Consider the following 20,492-nt stretch of genomic DNA (forward strand, 5'->3'; position numbering starts at 1 on the left):
CTAAAATACAGTATATACATATGAGATGAGTAAAGCAGTATGTAAACATTATTAAAATGACTAGTGTTCCATTATTAAAGCGGCCAGTGATTTCAAGTATATGTACAGTACATAGACTTGAAGTCATTTACCAACCCAAATTGATTATATATGTTTTGGGGTGTGTGGACCCCGCAGACCAACGGAAAACACAGCCGCATGGGTACTGAAGGATGGATGTTCATTTTGATTGACAGCATCTTTAGCCCGTAAAATAACAGGACAACCCTTGTACAATTTTATGACAAACCAATCGGATCACTTAAGGGCGTGCACATAGTCCAAATTTTACGCGGCGCCATGGGCCGAAAAACCTAGATGGAATATCCCAGTCTTAACCGGTTTCAACCGGTCTTGGGTTTGAAGCATGAGATGAAGAGCTAGCGTACACGCTCTTACACAGCCCTGCAATCAAATATTATATACGAATAGAACCAATAATAAACTCAAGATTATTTTATTTTGTGATTATGAACCGGAATAACGCAATACGTGTGACTCCGTAAATTGTTAGCTAGCCAAGGGAAGCTAAGTCATCATTGGCTTGTGCATTAGCAGGCTAACTTGATAACATTTCTCGCCGTCAGCAACGGTTTAATCATTGTTAAGATACATCTAGACTAGTCCGTGGACATTTATTTGCTATATGGTAAATTGTTAAATGTACATTATCATACTGAAACTTCGCTTCTGTGGCAGGACATACAGCTAACAACGTGCTATTAGGACATAAATCATTTGCCTATCTAGCTAATTAGCCAGGAAGCTAGCTAGCGAATGTCAACCACACTGGAACGTGTGCCATGAGATAGCCTGACATCCAGCCAGACGAGAGTTGAAAAATAAGAGCAAAAGTCTCTTTTTATTTTTTATTATTACAACGGAAAGACTAAATAAGGTAAGTTTGGTAGCTAGCTGTTTAGTGGGTTGAATTTCTTGAGTTTGAGTAGTGATGTAACTAACGTTAGCAAGCTAGCTATTAGTATTAGCTAACTAGCTTTTTAGGTATCTAACGTTAGCTGATTTGATAGCTAAACTAACTTGAATATTACTTAATAATTTGTTGCAGACTTAGACTTAACTACATTAGCCAGACGTTAGTTTATACGATAAGTTAGTTAGACCTGTGTCAACTTTGAGGTCAGTTAATTTAGACGTAACTAAGTGGTATACACAATAGAGGTAACGCTAGCTAACAATAATAAATGCTAAGTTAGCCATAAGTTAAACAGTAACGTTAGCTAGCAAGCTAACGTTATCAACTAGCAATAGCAGCACTCTTCAATCGCTGGATGGAGGGAGGGGTTGCTGTATTGCCGCGTTTACGTGCTTCTCGGAACTAGAAAACTCGGAAATGTTTGAATGACTAACTGGTTTAAAACAGTCACGTGTTTAGTCGGACATTTTCGATTCTCCTGGTTCCGAATAGCACTTGAACGCGCCATAAGTACCACTTGTGGTCCATGGTGTCGCAATTTCCCAATCTATTCAAGTTTACAGGCTTGCGAGTGATGTCGCAATTTGTCACACTCAATATTTCGCCATTGTTGTTACGTGGGTGGGTGTATCCATAGCCATAGGGAGTGAAAATAATATCTTTGGAATTCTAGTTAGGTTTTATTTACAGATCTGTCTGTAGTTAAGTTCTGCCATTTGTTCTCATGTTTCCCTTCACCCCTCCATTCCTAGAGCTCTATGCCAGCAAACATGACAATGTTGGCGGATCATGCAGCAAGACAGCTGCTAGACTTCAGTCAAAAGCTGGACATCAATCTGCTGGACAATGTAGTCAATTCCATGTACTATGACATTGGATCACAGGTGAGAGCTGCTTGCTCCTTGCACTTCTGCTGCTCTGTCATTTGCTACATACTTCAGTCAGACTGCCGTCATTGAGGTTGTTTGCAGTGACTTCAAAATCAGGGGTTTTGTACCAAAAAAAAGTAATCGGTGATTGGATCATTTCTAATTGGCTTTGATACTCAAAGCCAAAGCCGAATTTTCAGTTGCGTTACCCACGTGTGTTCTGGCTCTCGCCCAACCTTTTGGTTTATGGGACTAATCCTATGGTCGAGAATAGCTTTCCAGTCTAGAAATTGTCTGGAATTACTCAGATCCAGACTCATTGCGAAGAAGAAACTTACGTCAGTAGGTGTGGTGTAGGATTTGGCCGGAGCAAGGAGTTTAAGATAGCCAGACAATTGTACCCCATTATGACTCAAAATACAAACTTACTTTACTCCCATGTTTGTAAACATAAACAAACACTGTATAGCCTGAACATGGTTAAAACTGTAACTTTCAAATCATGGAAGATCAGTCCTTGCATCCATTTCTTCTCTATGAATTTGAGTGTTTACATTTCTCCATCCCTTAGTGGCAGGGTTAATGCTTTGTTTCAACGGCGGATTAGACCTTTAAAGCCACACAGATCTCAGAACAGTTTCTCTCTCCTCGTCTTCCACAGCAACGCATGGCACAGGAGGTGCTGACAAACCTAAAGGATCACCCGGACGCATGGACACGAGTCGACACCATCCTGGAGTTTTCTCAGAACATGAAGACTAAAGTATGTGTGCCAGTGATGCATTCCTTGTGATCGGTTTACATCCTCTAACCAGGGCGAGTATATGTCAACATTGAAAAGCATATCATTACAGCCAGGCATTGGCAGTCCAGTTGGATCCATAGAGATGCGTAGATCTTGTTTGTTACATTTGTTAGCTTTTGATGTATTTTATCCAATATATATCAAACATACAAGATCTGTCTTATTAGTGGAAATGAGATGAAGTTGTGAGTGATATGCCTTTCCTGATAGTCTAAGCCTCTCCCTCTCCATTCCAGTACTATGCACTGCAAATTCTGGAGACTGTGATCAAAACACGCTGGAAGATTCTTCCAAGAAATCAATGTGAAGGTAACACCCGCTGCATAGGTTGTTTAGATTAACACAGCTATATTAGGGCCGTGCGTGAGATACGAGCCTTGGGAATGAACAGTGACATTAAGATAAGGGAATAACGTGGCTAGACTACTACATAGCTAATGTTCCGTGTTATCTAGACACAAACATGTGATCTTTGACTATGTTGAGTCAAACATTTCTGCATGTTTTCAGGAATAAAGAAGTATGTCGTTGGTCTGATTATCAAGACCTCGTCTGATGCCGCAAATGTTGAGGTAAAGAGTCGTTCCTGTGTTTGACTCTGTTCTCGCTGCAATGTTTTCCATGTTGAAATTTTGTGCTCGTTCCCAAATTTCATCTGCATTTTTAATCTTGTTTCAGAAAGATGGAGTGTACATTGCAAAACTCAACATGATCCTCGTACAGGTAAAAAATTATATATATATATATATAGCAATTTTGTAAGAAACACGTCTGTCCTGTCATTACAATTGGTTAAAACCGAAACAATCAAACGCAAGGTGTCTCCTCTGCTTGTGTAGATCCTGAAGCAGGAGTGGCCCAAGCACTGGCCCACCTTCATCAGTGACATCGTGGGTGCCAGCCGCACCAGCGAGAGCCTGTGTCAGAACAACATGATCATCCTCAAGCTGCTCAGTGAGGAGGTCTTTGACTTCTCCAGCGGACAGATGACCCAGGTCAAGGCCAAGCACCTGAAAGACAGGTACATAACATCTCCTATCCAGCTACCTAATAATTTTAAACTTTGTCATATGCGCAGGATACAATTTAGTCTACACAGTACAATTGAATGCTTATTTATACAATAAATTCTTGGCTGCTTGGAGATGTACTGTATATTAGAAAGAGTCTGTTTCCCTGAGTATTAGTGGTTGGTATCATTACCAGTCTCTTCGTGGCAACTGAATTGTAACATTTTTATCACATTATTTGAAAGCATGGGTAGATAAGATGGAATTTTACACTGACATGCTATTTAGTAATGATTTCTTTTTCTTTCAGTATGTGCAATGAATTCTCGCAAATATTCCAGCTCTGCCAGTTTGTCATGGTAAGCAATGGCTCAGGGATTCTAAACTGTCTTGATATGAAATTGACATGTTGAATACCCAACACAAGTTAAATGCAAACATTTTCTGCAGGAAAACTCCCAGAATGCCACTCTGGTCCAAGCCACACTCGAGACTCTCCTGCGCTTCCTGAACTGGATCCCCCTGGGGTACATATTTGAGACCAAATTGATCAGCACTCTGGTGTACAAGGTAACTCAACTCCTGATGACTCACTTGCACCTGTCCCCATACTGAAAATTAGATGACTAAGTATTGGCATATTACTACTTCTCGGTTCCATTGAAACATCTCCCTAGGCAATTTAGTGGTGTTTTTGATGTGATACAGCAATACCGGCTTGTGGAAACTTGAAACAGCAGTTCAACTATAGGCATCCTCTCACAAAGGCGCTCTTGCATTGGTTTTGCCTGCAAGTGCGTAAGAACCAGAGGAACAATATTGTGAATGTTTGAGACATTTGCACCTTGTTGCTTCGGCGACTTGGTCTGCTGCAAACATCCGTACACTTGTACCCGCATACGAGCTGAAAATGGCAGATTTGGCCACTAATAAGTGCCTAAATTGGAACATAGTTGCTGTACAATAACATGCTGTACATGACGTCAGAGCTCTGTAGTGGCTAAGCAGGACTGTATTTTGAGAGATGAGACCTGAGGATTATAATAAATACCGCTTTGATGTCATACAAGCAAACCAAATACTCGTCCAAATGTGACCTTCACATGTCCAAATCTCAAAACTCATGTCATATACAGTGTCAAAGTTTATGATCACTGTTTGTTGTACAGTTACAATATGATATGACATCATACCCTGGGTTGTTCTGAACAGAATGAGCCTATGTTTGTTAATTGTGAAGAAAATTTGCAGCAGCACCTGAATGCAGTCATGACTCCTTTCTATGTGCACCAAAATTCCGATCTGTTTCTCTGAATTGCCTTTTGAACACTGTAATATCATATTTTATAACATCTGGTCATGTTGGCAATAGAATAAGCTTTCAAATCATGCCCACTTGACCCAGATTGCGATTTATATTGGGGTGTTATTGGATTGCATAAACCACAATAGTAATTGTGCGATGGCGGGGATGTGTTCAGGACTAAACTACAAGTGTGCTTGCTCTAGTTCCTCAACAGCACAGATAGGAGAGCAAAAAAAAGAAGCTTATAGTTGAAGACTCTTCTTTGAGAGGTGTGTGGCCACTTGGAGACACCAGTTAGTCCTCTCACTCAAATCCTTATCATTTTTTTTGTCTTATGTTGCACCTACCCCACATTTTTCAGGAATATTCTTATGTTACTGAATGTATCCAGAGTATTTTCAGATTTCGTTATCAGGAAATACGTCAAAGTACAGAATGTAAAATGCACATAAAATCAAGTGTAATGTTTGGATTCAGTCTTGTGTACTCAACTTCGGTCCAAAACTTTTTCTTATTGGACAAGCTCAAGTAGTCCCTCCTTGTTTCAGTCAGTTTTCTCCTGATTGGTGCCTAGTGAATACGACCCTGTTGACTAACCTCTTCTTCCTCTCATCCGTTCCCAGTTCTTGAACGTGCCCATGTTCCGCAATGTGACGCTGAAGTGTCTGACGGAGATCGCCGGCGTGAGCGTCAACCAGTATGAGGAGCAGTTTGTCAACCTCTTCACGCTCACCATGGGTCAGCTCAAACAGGTACACACCATGTCAGCTCAAACTGGTATGCATAGCTCCATCTGCTGGCCAGTTAAGCCTACTGTCAAAACTGTATTGTAGCAGTGGTGTTAAGTTCATGTTTTAAGTATCCCTATATTTCTGTTATTACGGGGCTATCACTCAGTCAAGAGTGCGCATGCGCAGGAAGTCTTGTCATTGTTGGACCTGGCCTTGAGAGTAATGGCTACCTTGTAGTGTGTTCATATAGTAGAGTAAACTTTGTTAAACTGGAACCTTGTCGTTGTGTCATTTCGAGTTAACAAGTGGTACCCAAATAATGGAGCAGGACAAACCGATGGGTTACATATATTATTTTAAACCGAATACTGCAGACGCTATGTGACTCCTCTGTGTTTCAACAACGATCAAATTGCAGGCATCATAAGAACTATTAAGAAGTTAGCATACGTTTTTCAATATTTTGTTGTTGTGAATTAATACTAATTGACGCATCAAATAATCTTTATTTTCCCCTATCTCTCTTTGCGTGTTAGATGCTCCCCCTGAACACCAACATCCGCCTGGCATATTCCAACGGAAAGGACGACGAACAGAACTTCATCCAGAACCTCAGCCTGTTCCTCTGCACCTTCCTGAAAGAGCATGGACAGCTCATCGAGAAGAGGCCTAACCTTAGGGAGACACTCGTGGAGGTAACGTTAATGCCGTGAATACTGGACAATAACAGCAGAGATACTGTTCCTACAATGTTTTTTGGGGAGAAATGCATGAATCGATCGCTTTCATCCATAAGTCACGTATTAACAGTTCTCTTGTTCCTCCCCAACCTGTACTGCAGCCAGAACAATTTTACCTTTGACCTCAAATACTAAACTCAGCAGAAAAAGAAATGTCCTCTCAATGTCAACTATTTTCAGCAAACTTAACATGTGTAAATATTTATATGAACATAAGATTCATCAACTGAGACATAAACTGCACAAGTTCCACAGACATGTGACTATGGAAATGGAATAATGTGTCCCTGAACAAGGGGGGGTCAAAATCAAAAGTAACAGCCGGTATCTGGTGTGGCCACCAGCTGCATTAAGTACTGCAGTGCATCTCCTTGTGGACTGCACCAGATTTGCCAGTTCTTGCTGTGAGATGTTACCCCACTCTTCCACCAAGGCACCTGCAAGTTCGCGGACATTTCTGGGGGGGAATGACCCTAGCCCTCACCCTCCGATCCAACAGGTGGGATTGAGATCCGGGCTCTCCGCTGGCCATGGCAGAACACTGACATTCCTGTCTTGCAGGAAATCACGTACAGAACGAGCAGGATGGCTGGTGGCATTGTCATGCTGGAGGGTCATGTCAGGATGAGCCTGCAGGAAGGGTACCACATGAGGGAGAAGGATGTCTTCCCTGTAACACACAGCATTGAGATTGCCTGCAATGACAACAAGCTCAGTCCGATGATGCTGTGACACACCGCCCCAGACCATGACGGACCCTCCACCTCCAAATCGATCCTGCTCCAGAGTACAGGCCTCGGTGTAACTCTCATCCCTACGCGAATCCGACCATCACCCCTGGTGAGACAAAACCGCAACTTGTCAGTGAAGAGCACTTCTTGCCAGTCCTGTTTGGTCCAGCGACGGTGGGTTTGTGCCCATAGGCGACGTTGTTGCCTGTGATGTCTGATGAGGACCTGCCTTACAACAGACCTACATGCCCTCAGTCCATTCTCTCTCAGCCTATTGCGGACAGTCTGAGCACTGATGGAGGGATTGTGCGTTCCTGGTGTAAATCGGGCAGTTGTTGTTGCCATCCTGTACCTGTCACGCGAGTGTGATGTTTGGATGTACCGATCCTGTGCAGGTGTTGTTACACGTGGTCTGCCACTGCGAGGACGATCAGCTGTCCTTCCTGTCTCCCTGTAGCGCGGTCTTAGGGGTCTCACAGTACGGACATTACAAGTTATTGCCCTGGCCACATCTGCAGTCGTCATGCGTCCTTGCAGTATGTCTAAGACACGTTCGCGCAGATGAGCAGGGACCGTGGGCATCTTTTCTTTTGGTGTTTTTCAGAGTCAGTAGAAAGGCCACTTTAGTGTCCTAAGTTTTCATAACTGTGACCTTAATTGCCTACCGTCTGTAAGCCATTAGTGTCTTAACGACCGTTCCACAGATGCATGTTCATTAATTGTTTATGGTTAGTTGAACAAGCATGGGAAACATGCTTTACAATGAAGATCTGTAAAGTTATTTGGGTTTTTACGCATTATCTTTGAAAGACAGGGTCCTGAAAAGGGGACCTTTAATTTTTTGCTGAGTTTATTATCTGCATTTTATTATTATTTTTATTCTGTTTTTGTTCAGTTTTTGTTTTCGTCCTCAAGTCACGCACCATTGAAATGGAGCTAACCCCCAATCCTCAACATTCCCCTTACCTTCTGTTGTTATAATCACCCCCCCCCCCCTCCAGGCTCTCCACTACATGCTGCTGGTGTCTGAGGTGGAGGAGACAGAGATCTTTAAGATCTGTCTGGAGTACTGGAACCACCTGGCGGCCGAGCTCTACAGGGAGAGCCCCTTCTCCACCTCCACCTCCCCCCTGCTCTCTGGGAGCCAGCACTTTGACGTGCCGCCACGACGGCACCTCTACCTGCCCGTGCTCTCCAAGGTGAGGAGTAACACACAGACCGACAGACGGGTACACACACACACTTGACCTTCCCCCAAACTAATGTCCTTCGGGGTCGTGTCATAGAGCACAGCGTAGCAAAGCAATCTACAAAATAAAAAAATGTGTGACAATCGAACAAGGTTCCCACCACTTCAAACTCTTTTCCCCCTTCTGAACACAACCTTGCTGTTCTACTGTGTCCCTGCTTCATGGTGTCTCTGATAGGATTACTTTATTTAGTTTGTCCATTAATAGTCACTGGCATGTCTGCCCGGTAACACAGGTGCGTACGTTGATGGTGAGCCGAATGGCCAAGCCAGAGGAAGTGCTGGTGGTGGAGAACGACCAGGGCGAGGTGGTCCGAGAGTTCATGAAGGACACAGACTCAATCAACCTCTATAAGAACATGAGAGAGACACTGGGTAAGTGCCTGGCCCAGGACAGTCTGAACATTCCACACACATATACACGTCCTCTCTCTCTCTAGTCTCTAATGTCAGTTAATCCTCAATCTTTTCCTTTGTCAAAGGAGCTTTCCACAATTGATCGCTCTGTCAGTGACGCAACGCACATCTCTCCCACACACTTTTGTTCGCTGTCTATAACGCAGGGAACTATTCACATACTCCCTCTGTGACTAGCATACCTCCCTCTCTTCCCCCACCCCCCCAGTTTACCTGACCCATTTGGACTATGCGGACACGGAGCGCATCATGACGGAGAAGCTGCACAACCAGGTCAACGGGACAGAGTGGTCGTGGAGGAACCTGAACACGCTATGCTGGGCCATCGGCTCCATCAGCGGAGCCATGCACGAGGAGGACGAGAAGCGGTTTCTGGTCACCGTCATCAAGGTCTGTAGTAGTCTAACGGGCACAGCGCACGCTCATGCACTCGCAACCACGCACATACACGCGTCGCACCTTCACAGGTAGCTACGGTCTTTAAAGGGGAAAATACACACATACAGTAGTGGCTGGTCTTAGTCATCAATTCCGTGCTCTGTTAGACCAGAAATGTTCCCCTTACTGTTCAGAAATTGAATGGCCTGCCCCTTGAGGTGTTGCAGTCCGACTGCGTGTTGAGCCTGTGTCATGAAGGGCCGAGGATTCAGAACAGTGGGTTCTTGGAGTGATTGATAGAACCGACATTTGGCAAAAAAAAAGAATTGAATGACACTTATGGAGAAATTACACGTCCAAGTCACCTGACAAGACTTTAAATGTAATTGGCCCCAACTCTGCTGCTGTAGAGTGACTGTCAGGATGTACTGAGCTGCGTTTCTGTGTTATTGACCGACTGTCGTTTTCTCATCATGTCTCCAGGACCTGCTGGGCCTTTGTGAGCAGAAGAGGGGGAAGGACAACAAGGCCATCATCGCCTCAAACATCATGTACATCGTGGGCCAGTACCCACGCTTCCTCCGAGCCCACTGGAAGTTCCTCAAGACTGTTGTTAACAAGCTCTTTGAGTTCATGCACGGTAAGCAACTTTGTTCAGGCCACCACTTGCATATCTCAAAAAGATACAGGATACTGTTTTCAGTGTCGTTTGAAAATGTATTTCCTTGGTGTGATTTTGCATCCATGCTAAATACAAGGGCTCTTCATTTGGCACAAGACAGAAGAAAGCCAACAAAAAGGGAGGGACAACCTGGACTAGTCCAATAAGAAACAGTCATTTGCGGTTTACGATTCAAAGCTTTAAAAAAAAAGCTCTGTTACAGTATGTCCAAATGAACACGTCCCAACAGTGTCTTTTATTGAACGTTTTATTTGAATGTAATTGTTCCCGGCAGAGACTCACGATGGCGTGCAGGACATGGCGTGCGACACCTTCATCAAGATCGCCCAGAAGTGCCGGCGCCACTTTATCCAGGTGCAGGTGGGCGAGGTGATGCCCTTCATCGATGAGATCCTCAACAACATCAACACCATCATCTGTGACCTCCAGCCCCAACAGGTACACAGATACACCAAGAGTAGCCGTAACACAGTTGAGCTACAGGCCTCTGAAAACAACCAAAACTAAGTAGTAATTGAAAAACATTTTCAAATAGCAACACTGGATTTGAATTTTCTATTGGCCAAGTTCAGGGCGCACCCTGTTTCCAGTTGTCACATTCATGTGAAATGGCTGGAGTTGTTCACATGACCATAATCAACCTCGTATCGCTTCCTCTCAGGTGCACACGTTCTACGAGGCGGTGGGCTACATGATCGGGGCCCAGACGGACCAGGCCGTGCAAGAGCACCTCATCGAGAAGTACATGCTGCTACCCAACCAGGTGTGGGACAGCATCATCCAACAGGCCACCAAGGTAAGTCACACTCCACTATGGGATTGTGTTTTGGTTACCTCTGTTTCAAAGCATTTTAAATTGTATGGATGCAACACAATCAATCAATCAAATGTATTTATAAAGCCCTTCTTACATCAGCTGATGTCACAAAGTGCTGTACAGAAACCCTGCCTAAAACCCCAAACAGCAAGCAATGTAGGTGTAGAAGCACGGTGGCTAGGAAAAACTCCCTAGAAAGGCCAGAACCTAGGAAGAAACCTAGAGGAACCAGGCTATGAGGGGTTGCCAGTCCTCTTCTGGCTGTGCCGGGTGGAGATTAGAACAGAACATGTCCAAGATGTTAAAATGTTCATAGATGACCAGCAGGGTCAAATAATAATAACAATAATCACAGTGGTTGTAGAGGGTGCAACAGGTCAGCACCTCAGGAGTAAATGTCAGTTGGCTTTTCATAGCCGATCATTGAGAGTATCTCTACCGCTCCTGCTGTCTCTAGAGAGTTGACAACAGCAGGTCTGGGACAGGTAGCACGTCCGGTGAACAGGTCAGGGTTCCATAGCAGCAGGCAGAACAGTTGAAACTGGAGCAGGAGCACAACCAGGTGGACTGGGGACAGCAAGGAGTCATCAGGCCAGGTAGTCCTGAGGCATGGTCCTAGGGCTCAGGTCCTCCTCCGAAAGATAATTAAATTCACACAGGACACCGGATAGACAAGAGAATACACCAGACTGACTCTAGCCCTCCGACACAAACTATTGCAGCATAAATACTGGAGGCTGGGGCAGGAGGGGTCGGGAGACACTGGCCCCGTCCGACGATACAGGGCCAAACATGCAGGATTATAACCCCACCCACTTTGCCAAAGCACAGCCCTCACACCGCTAGAGGGATATCTTCAACCATTAACTTACCATCCTGAGACAAGGCTGTATAGCCCAGTATAGCCCACGAACATCTCCCCCACAACCCAAACAACACGAGGGTGTCACCCACTGTGCCATGGAGAAATGAAGTGGAAAACCCACCGTCTTAGATGCCCTTGTCGTTTTATCAGCAACAAATGCTTTTGCTCCCATTTGTTGTTGTAAATAGCAACTCGCAAAGCCTCATCTTTTTACACTCGAGGTAAAAGCTATCCAGAGCGACTTAACATATGTTGTCTGAAGATGCGGTGAAAGCATTTTAACTGACTTGTTGACTCTCCCCCAGAATGTGGACATCCTGAAGGATGCGGAGACGGTGCGTCAGCTGGGCAGCATCCTGAAGACCAACGTGCGGGCCTGCAAGGCCGTGGGACACCCCTTCGTGGTGCAGCTGGGACGCATCTACCTGGACATGCTCAATGTCTACAAGTGTCTGAGTGAGAACATCTCCTCTGCCATCCAGACCAACGGTGAGACGTGTGTGCCTAGTCGTTTGTCTCTGGTCTATCTGATCTGTGTGCCCGAGGTGCTTATTTGTTTGGTGTGTGTGGGTCTGTCACTCTTGTATGCCTGAGGCACTTGCTTGTCAAAGTGTGTGTGTGCTTAACTGTCTGCGGCATCAGTCACAGAACTATAAGCCCAGTCAACTGGTGTGTTTAACTCTGGAAAAATACGATGTTAAATCATGCCGTCAGTGATATTCAGGTCGGAAAGTCGGGGCTGGGTGACCATCCACACCGATTTTTCTCAGTTGGAGCTCTCTTTTTTTCTCTTTTTTTAGATTTCCCAGTTGTCTTGAACGCACGGAAGTTCTCAGTTGTTTTGAATGCGGCATAATAACGTTTCTTTAGCGTCACTGAGCTCTCCAATTCTACCTCCATGCTAACACACTAAACCCTATGCTAGCTAACTAACGCTCTATTGTCTTGCTAGGAGAGATGGTGACCAAGCAGCCCCTGATCCGGAGCATGAGGACGGTGAAGAGAGAAACGCTCAAGCTGATCTCAGGTTGGGTCAGCCGCTCCAACGACCCACAAATGGCGAGTCTGTCCTGTCTAAATTAAATCTAGAGTCACAGCCTGTAGGGAATGCTGTAGACCAGTGGTTATCTGTTGATCCTCTTAGAAGACTGTAATTGTAGATAAGAATTTGTTCTTAACTGACTTGCCTTGTTAAATAAACAGAAAATCTTAATCTAATGGTGGGATCAGAGCGGGCGTCTCTCAGACCATAGATGGCCTGTCTAAACCACACCATAGAGAAACGGGAGTCAGAAAGACAACCAGAAAGATCCAACTCGCTGTCTGGACTAGCTTGCACTCCACACAGCCCTTACCTTATCCAGAGGCATCATGCCCATGGAAACAATTTCATCCACTTACAGGTTGAAAAGGCAGAGAATAGCTCAAATCACAGACAAAGATATAGCATTTGCCTGTTAGTTCCTCTAAAATAACTATGGTGCCAATGAATTGAGCCACCACTATCCCCCAGTGGAGCGCCAAGCCCTCAGTTATCTGACAGTTTGCTTTGTTAGATTGAATGTCCCTTTATTAACTGGTCACGTTCTACCACGTTTCGTGGTTCTTCAGGTGGGGGAGAACTTTGTCCCGCCCCTGCTGGAGGCCGTACTCATCGACTACCAGCGCAACGTCCCCGCCGCTAGAGAGCCTGAGGTGCTCAGCACCATGGCGACCATCGTCAATAAGCTGGGAGGACACATCACCGGGGAGATCCCGAAGATCTTCGACGCAGTCTTCGAGTGCACTTTGAACATGATCAATAAAGTATGTTTCATAGATGTTTCCTCTACTATACTATTATAGCACTTTACTAAAAATGCTGTAATCTATGAATTAGTTCATTTTCTTAGCTGGCCTGAGTGGCCCTTATAGACTGCACATGATGTCAAAGGAACATTAACAGAAAGACATTTGTTAGTGTGCAGCCTTGTCAAATTCGGTGCTTCCTCCACAATGGACCGCACTGGCTAAAATGGCTGCAACAGTGAACCTGTAGTTCATGGGCCCCACATCCCTTTTGTGTGGGTGTTGGGGATAAATTTGTACTACAGACAATTGGTCAAGTCTTTACAATGCATGGTTGTGCAGGATTGTTGAACACAGGATACTTTTTGTAATTGTATATGTGAACAAAGACTGTATATGACTGAGATAATCCAAGCAGTCTTTATTCCTTATAGAAAGTAATTCCACTGACATTGTCCAACTTTAATTGTCCCCTTTTTATTCCTCTCCAGGACTTTGAGGAGTACCCAGAGCATAGGACCCATTTCTTCTACCTCCTCCAAGCGGTGAACTCGCAGTGCTTCCCGGCCTTCCTTTCCATTCCCCCGGCCCAGTTCAAACTGGTTCTGGACTCCATTATCTGGGCTTTCAAACACACCATGAGGAATGTTGCAGACACTGGTAGGACCCTACATATGCTTTGGCCTTACCTACCTGTTCATACATACTATGACTTTCACGAGATTGATACATACTATGACTTTCACGAGATTGATACATACTATGACTTTCACGAGATTGATACATACTATACCTTTCACGAGATTGATAAATACTATGACTTTCACGAGATTGATACATACTATGACTTTCACGAGATTGGATCTGTGTTGATGAATGAGGTTGTCAAACGCCTCTGAGGTGAAATGCAGTTCACTTAACTCTATATTTCAAATATTATGGTTGTTTCAGACACAGGTGAACTCTAATGCTGGACTAAGGCTTATTTTTCTTCAATGGAGAACAGCTTTTTAGTCCAGGACTAGGCTTAATCTGAGTCTGAGAAAATAGTTGTTTCGGTACATTGTGGAATATGCCCTGCTTATTATTGTCATCAAGCCACTCATCCCACATCCTCTCTTTCTCCGTCTGTCTCGTTATGTCCCTCAGGTCTGCAGATTCTTTACACCCTGCTGCAAAACGTGGCCCAGGAGGAGGCTGCCGCACAGAGCTTCTACCAGACCTATTTCTGTGACATCCTCCAGCACATCTTCTCTGTCGTCACAGATACCTCGCACACAGCAGGTGAGGGGGTGTTGGGATCGTTGGCTGACGTTTAAATATCACCGGAAACATCTATGGTACTGTAAAAAGTGTTGGGTACAGGCGAGGAATCCAAGTCCTTGTTTTACACTAGATGGGTAGATGGTTTGATTCCTGATGGGGATATTTAACTTTGATGTCACATCGCAGCAGAGTCAAACACAGACATGGCAGATGGACACGACAATGTGCTTATGTGCCATTGGTGAGTGCCAGACAAGCGTGGGTATAATTGATGTTATGCTTGACTTTCTGCAGGGCTAACCATGCATGCGTCCATCCTGGCGTACATGTTCAACCTGGTGGAGGAGGGTAAAATCAGCGCCTCCCTCAACCCAGCCAGCCAGAACAACCAGGGCTACGTTCAGGAATACGTGGCCAACCTGCTCAAGACAGCCTTCCCCCATCTACAAGAGTAAGTGTGTCTGGCCCAAATGGCTGCCATAGTGAACCTGTAGTTCATGGGCCTCATCTCTTTTACATTGGTGTTGGGGATACATTTGTACTACAGACAATAACTAGTTGATCTAAAGTGATCTACTTACTGTAGGTAGGTGATTGTGTTGTGATCCTGACTCTCCTCTCCATTCCAGTGCCCAGGTGAAGGTGTTTGTAACAGGTTTGTTCAGCTTGAACCAGGACATCCCCGCTTTCAAGGAGCACCTGAGGGACTTCCTCGTGCAGATCAAGGTGAGTCACTCTGGTTTTGTAGCCACACACACACACATGGGTGCAAACGCTTAGTAACTCTCTGGCCCTCGCGTGTCTATCAGTCTGAGGTGTCAAACCACTGGAGCATGGTAGATGGACATGATATTTGTCCTCACACTCAACCTCCTCTTTACTCCCTGTCCAGGAGTTTGCTGGCGAGGACACCACAGACCTGTTCCTGGAGGAGCGGGAGACGTCGCTGCGGCAGGCCCAGGAGGAGAAACACAAGCTGCAGATGTCCGTCCCCGGCATCCTCAACCCCCATGAGCTCCCCGAGGAGATGTGCGACTGAGCGCCGCCACATAGGAACGAACACCACAGTAAACATGTACAGTTTTTGGAAAAAAGAAAGCCAAGAGAAGCTGGGAGCTCCTCTTGTCAAGTGTGTGTGTGTGAGATTGAGAGGTGCTTTGTCGACCAAATCAATGCCAATATGTAAATGAGAATTGCGCCTACGATTCGGGCACTCACATTTTTTTGCATACGGACGCATTTTATACAGAGTCATTTGTGTAATAATACGGTATTGCTTCTTTTCCCTCTTAATTCATGCTTTATATGTTTGGTCATCCTCTGTTTAGCCATGCATGAAGTTGAAATAATTATTTTTAACCCTCTTTCTTTCCCTACACCCCCCCACCAACACCCCTTCTATTTGTTTATATGTAAGATATGTTAAAAGCACACGTAAAAAGGTTACTTTAAAAAGCGCTGTAATGTCAGGAGTGCTCCAATAGAAAGAACTGTGTGTTTTTTGGAGGAGCCTGCAGATGAATGTGACGGTAAATGACGCTGCTTCCTTTGTTTCTGTTTTGGCAGCAGTTTTTATGTGGCGAGTCAGGTTTTGTTTGCACCAAAAACTGACTGCTCTGACATTTGGACAAGAATGTTAGATCAAAGGAAGGTTATGTGCATATCATCCTGTTTGTAAAGCTGTCTTAGTACTATGGGAACATAAAGTTGGTTATTTTTACAAAACTGTGTATGTCCTATTCTGTGTGTGTTTCCTTCCATCATTGAAGGTTATTAAATCCAATATCTGAATTAGGATTTGAAACCATTAAACACTCATTGATAAGTCTGCATTTTGAGAGGAAGAAGGTTGAATGTTACGGTCAAATTACTTAATTAAATACTTTGGAGTAAAAAATAATTAAAAAACGATGCCGTGGCATAGTACTACTTCTCTGACAAGTTCCCCAAATTAATAAAATGTCTGTAAGGTGTGCTGTCTGCTGGTGCCAATGAGGGCTATCTATAAACATGACCGCAGTTCACCGGTCTATGGTCCGTGACGTGAAAGGGCACAAGCGGCGAGGGAGGAGTACCCTCTCAAGTCGAACCGTAATCTGCGTCGCTCTATAATGTTGTCAACAAGGCAGCATTGTGACTCGTCCTGAAACAAACATATATTTTCCATCAATATATGTTGGAAATTTCAAAAGAGTTCTCAATGGGAAAGCAGATTAAAAGCAATCACTTATGCATGTGAAAACAATCCTAGTCATTACTGAAGGGGCCACCTGGCACACGCCCTGGAGGCAGCCCGGTTCCAAAACGAATTAAATCACTTTTAACCCGGTGTATCCTTCCCTCATTGGGGTAACCCGGGCCAGATAATCGAATCCCCTCAGTGGCTACTGGCTGGTGCTCTCGACTGTCTCCTGCTTGTGAATGAAACGCCATTTGTAAACAGTTATTGCTGATGGTGTAACCGCGAGACTAGCGGAAAAAGTCGAACAAGGCGAAGGAGACAACGGAAAGTTACGAATTATGAACATGCTGTGCCCCCACCCCTTTTCAATATGGCTGCCGTATCTACACTCTCCAGTAACGCTCCGATTGGATATTGACTCGACTCTGTATCTTAATGCCTCTTATTTTTTGAATTTATCAACGATATTTAGTATCAAATTCAATCTGAATCTATTACTCTCCCTTATTTTATTTTAATGCATTAGCAAACCTTCACCAACCACTACGTCGGGCCTTTTCCCCCAAAACAACCAGGTGCCAACAATTCGTATCCATCAACAATTTCCAATGGTTTGACTACACTTTTCCTTTGTTATTTCTTAATGAACAATGTGTGAAAACTGCGCCGAGCTGGTGGAGGTTTTAAATGAAAGTAAGTGGACATTTGTTATTTAATGTTTTGGTGCCGTAGTGGTCCCCTAATGCTAGTTAGCGTTAGCTAAGTCAGGCTACCTGATGGAAGCTGGACTGCTAGCAATCGTACCCGGTTCTCCACTAGCCAGACAGCTGCCAATGTAAGGCCTTGTCTTGAATTAATGATCTGAATGTAAATGGAATTTTGTCTGCAACTTTGAGGCCTGTCTCTGTCAAATCGCTGCAGGATGAAGGGGATGCCTGAGCAGATTTAAGTGGCTTGCTAGCTAGACGAGATTCTGAACATAATTTAACTTAGTTAGCTAACTAATTAGATTGGGTTGATGCCATTGTATCTTAACTTGGTTAGCTAGCTAACTTAACAGTTTGGTTAACTGCCTGTATAAATGTGGTTTGACATGCATTTGGCCAAAACAAATGTTTGCTACACATTGCATGTGCCTTTTTTTTTGTCCGAGACTAGAGAGGTGGAAGTGGTTCTAACGAGTTGTAACTAACGTTAACTCATTGACTAGTCAACTAGCTGTGGTCAACTGGCATCAAAACGGACTGATTCGTTTTCATGTTTGAGTTGCCACAGGCGCTGTAATATAATTTTGCCAGATTACAAGAAAATGTTTAGCATTGTCGGCTAACGTTAGCTGAGTAATATGGGGTCACTAGTTTCTTTACGTGAATACATTAAACAAGCAAGCTAGCTAGCAAGCTAGGCATGTAACATATGCCAACTATGACTCATTTTAGTTTTTGTTTGCTAGTTAACTATTATAAGCTTGTTCTAAATCAAAATAAAATGTGCCTACGAATGCCATTGGATGTATTTCCTAGTTAAGATTGAAATGGACAGTAACGTTAGAAAATATTATTTGCTAGCTACGAGGTAACGTTAGCTAACTAGGCCATATTGCTTTCATAACGGGATATGGGAGCGAATAAACAAAGGCCCATTTTTTTGGTTGTTTTTTTAGGGCTACGTCTCTTGTTTCCGCCATTGCATTTATAGCTAGTTATACAAATCCTTGCAATTTCATAGACGTATATGTGGTGTGTGCTTGTTTTACCTAGTTAGCGAACTGAATATGGGAATGCATTGGCGATGGTAGCAAGAAGACACTGCTGACAGTCTGCTTTATGGCCTGGTGTATTGTGCTTCATGCCATATGAGTTGTTTGCCATCAATAATATGGGATTTTGCATTTTAATCTTAAAACTAGTAACCAAGCATATTTTTGTCTTACACCTATTTTCAGTCTGATATTAGTGACTAAACGTTTTATTTGGTGACTTGGACAAGAGGGGAGTAATCGTTTTTAAAAAATTGTCTCCATGTTTTGGGAGTATATCCAAACCCAAATGGTAAAGCAGTTGTGGGTTGATTATTGCAAGACCCCTTTGAAAGGGGGATCATGATGGTGCAGCTCAAAGGGTCTTTCATCCTGTCAATACACATTTAAAATAAACTAGATTAATGGAATATTACAACCTATCCCCTCCGCAAATCTGTTATTCAAATGAGCAATGAGTATGACACTAGGTGCTCAGATTAATTTGGTGGTTTGTAGGCAAATTACAGAAAAAGAAATGTAGCCTTACTTAAATGTTGGCCTATAATCAGTGGACAAACATTCCCTTGTGTATAATGAAAGTGTGTGGAGGAGAAGGCCTATCCAACTAGTGTTCTAAAACAGCCTCCTTTTGTGTTTGAGCAAAACACCCTCTCTCTGGCCCACATGTATGTCTGTGAACAATGGTTTTGAAATGGCTAGTAGGCTACACAGTAGTATGTTTTCACAGTAGAGCTGCTGTTTTACATGTGACGGGGGTCTTCCCTCTGTTGAGTAAAACAGAGTACACCTCTGTGTGAGTGTTTGTCGGCACCAGGCTGCCGCCAGTAGAGGTGTGAGAGTCTTGTCAGGGTGTGAGACTGGCAGCCCCATGTGTGTGAGACTGGCAGCCCCATGTGTGTGAGACTGGCAGCCCCATGTGTGTGAGACTGGCAGCCCCATGTGTGTGAGACTGGCAGTCCCATGTGTGCGTTCACTAGGTGACCCCTGATCCCAAATTTGCTGTAGCGGCATGCATAAAGCCGGGAATGTTTTGTGTGTGGATGCATGCATGCAAGGGAAGTGAGGGATTTACTGAGGGACTTACTGAGGGAATGAAGGGTTTCAACCTGCTATTGAATATGCTGTGCAAGTAATCCTGCAGGGTGGCAGGTAGTCTAGCTGTTAAGAGTGTTGGGCCAGTAACCAAAAGGTCGCTGGTTAGAATCCCGTGCCAGTTAGGTGAAAAATCTGTCGTTGGCCCCTTGAAGAAGACACTGCTAATTGCTCCTTTAAGTCGTTCTGGATAAGAGCGTCTGCTAAATGACTAAAATGTAACATGTGACTGCCATTGTCAATCTGCACTGTGGCCAGCAAGGCAGAGGTTGCTCTTGGGCATAGATCTCTGGGACCAGCTTACATGTCCACCCCTAGCCTAACACTAATCCATTGATGTAAAAAGCCAAACTGACCGTCGATCAGCACCTAAGCCAACTAACGTTACTTCCACCAACGCAGGCAGTTGAGCTCAGCAGAGCCCTGCTTGTAGATGTCTATTTTACTTGTCTAATGTTTTGTTACAAGCTCAACGCGTTGCTGTCAGAACAATGGCTGGGATATCCAGATTGTCTTATCTGGGGATGATCGCAATGATTTTGGTACAGGCCACCGAACACAATGTCGTGGATTGTTTTATGAAGGGAGCTGGGAATTTTGGAGGAGTCTAGTCCAAGATAAAACAAAATTTGAATAAAGTGGTTGAGAAGGGAATAAAGGCAGACACACACACAGTTAGGTCCGGGTTAAGACAAGGTGCCCTGGTGAACTTCAGAACCCTGTTATTTCTTCATCTCAAGAACAGACCCACTTACCTAGACACTAGTTCCGCTTTATGTGTTCTGTTTCTCTTGGTAGTGTTTTGGCACAACTCCAGTCTTCACTG

General features: G+C 44.2%; 2 protein-coding genes, 1 non-coding gene and 1 pseudogene across 10 annotated transcripts in view; all 4 read left to right on the forward strand.

Moving 5' to 3' along the window:
• Positions 1-354: 354 nt before the first annotated feature.
• Positions 355-16,355, forward strand: LOC129839356 (exportin-1-like). Its single transcript, XM_055906739.1, has 25 exons — positions 355-937; positions 1,729-1,860; positions 2,507-2,608; positions 2,887-2,959; positions 3,161-3,222; positions 3,329-3,373; positions 3,490-3,671; positions 3,971-4,019; positions 4,111-4,230; positions 5,590-5,718; positions 6,234-6,392; positions 8,170-8,367; positions 8,654-8,792; positions 9,043-9,224; positions 9,696-9,852; positions 10,169-10,332; positions 10,556-10,690; positions 11,882-12,065; positions 12,529-12,635; positions 13,188-13,382; positions 13,856-14,024; positions 14,514-14,648; positions 14,925-15,081; positions 15,260-15,356; positions 15,523-16,355. The coding sequence occupies exons 2-25, from the start codon at positions 1,735-1,737 to the stop codon at positions 15,667-15,669; spliced, it is 3,213 nt and encodes a 1,070-aa protein (XP_055762714.1). The 5' UTR covers positions 355-937; positions 1,729-1,734; the 3' UTR covers positions 15,670-16,355.
• LOC129840039 (small nucleolar RNA SNORA5) lies at positions 13,539-13,675 on the forward strand. Its single transcript, XR_008757158.1, has one exon. It is a non-coding gene; the product is annotated as a small nucleolar RNA SNORA5 (small nucleolar RNA).
• On the forward strand, positions 15,057-15,183 carry LOC129840040 (small nucleolar RNA SNORA5; annotated as a pseudogene).
• An 805-nt stretch (positions 16,356-17,160) lies between the features above and the next one.
• LOC129839823 (ubiquitin carboxyl-terminal hydrolase 34-like) overlaps positions 17,161-20,492 on the forward strand; it is a 56,831-nt gene continuing 53,499 nt past the window's right edge. For all 8 annotated transcript variants that reach the window (XM_055907480.1, XM_055907481.1, XM_055907483.1 and 5 more), the window contains exon 1: positions 17,161-17,505. In XM_055907480.1, coding sequence (XP_055763455.1) covers positions 17,463-17,505 — 43 coding nt within the window. In that variant the 5' untranslated portion in view covers positions 17,161-17,462. The remainder of the gene's footprint in view (positions 17,506-20,492) is intronic.

Source organism: Salvelinus fontinalis, chromosome 40, assembly GCF_029448725.1.
Source record: "Salvelinus fontinalis isolate EN_2023a chromosome 40, ASM2944872v1, whole genome shotgun sequence".
NCBI lineage: Eukaryota > Metazoa > Chordata > Actinopteri > Salmoniformes > Salmonidae > Salvelinus > Salvelinus fontinalis.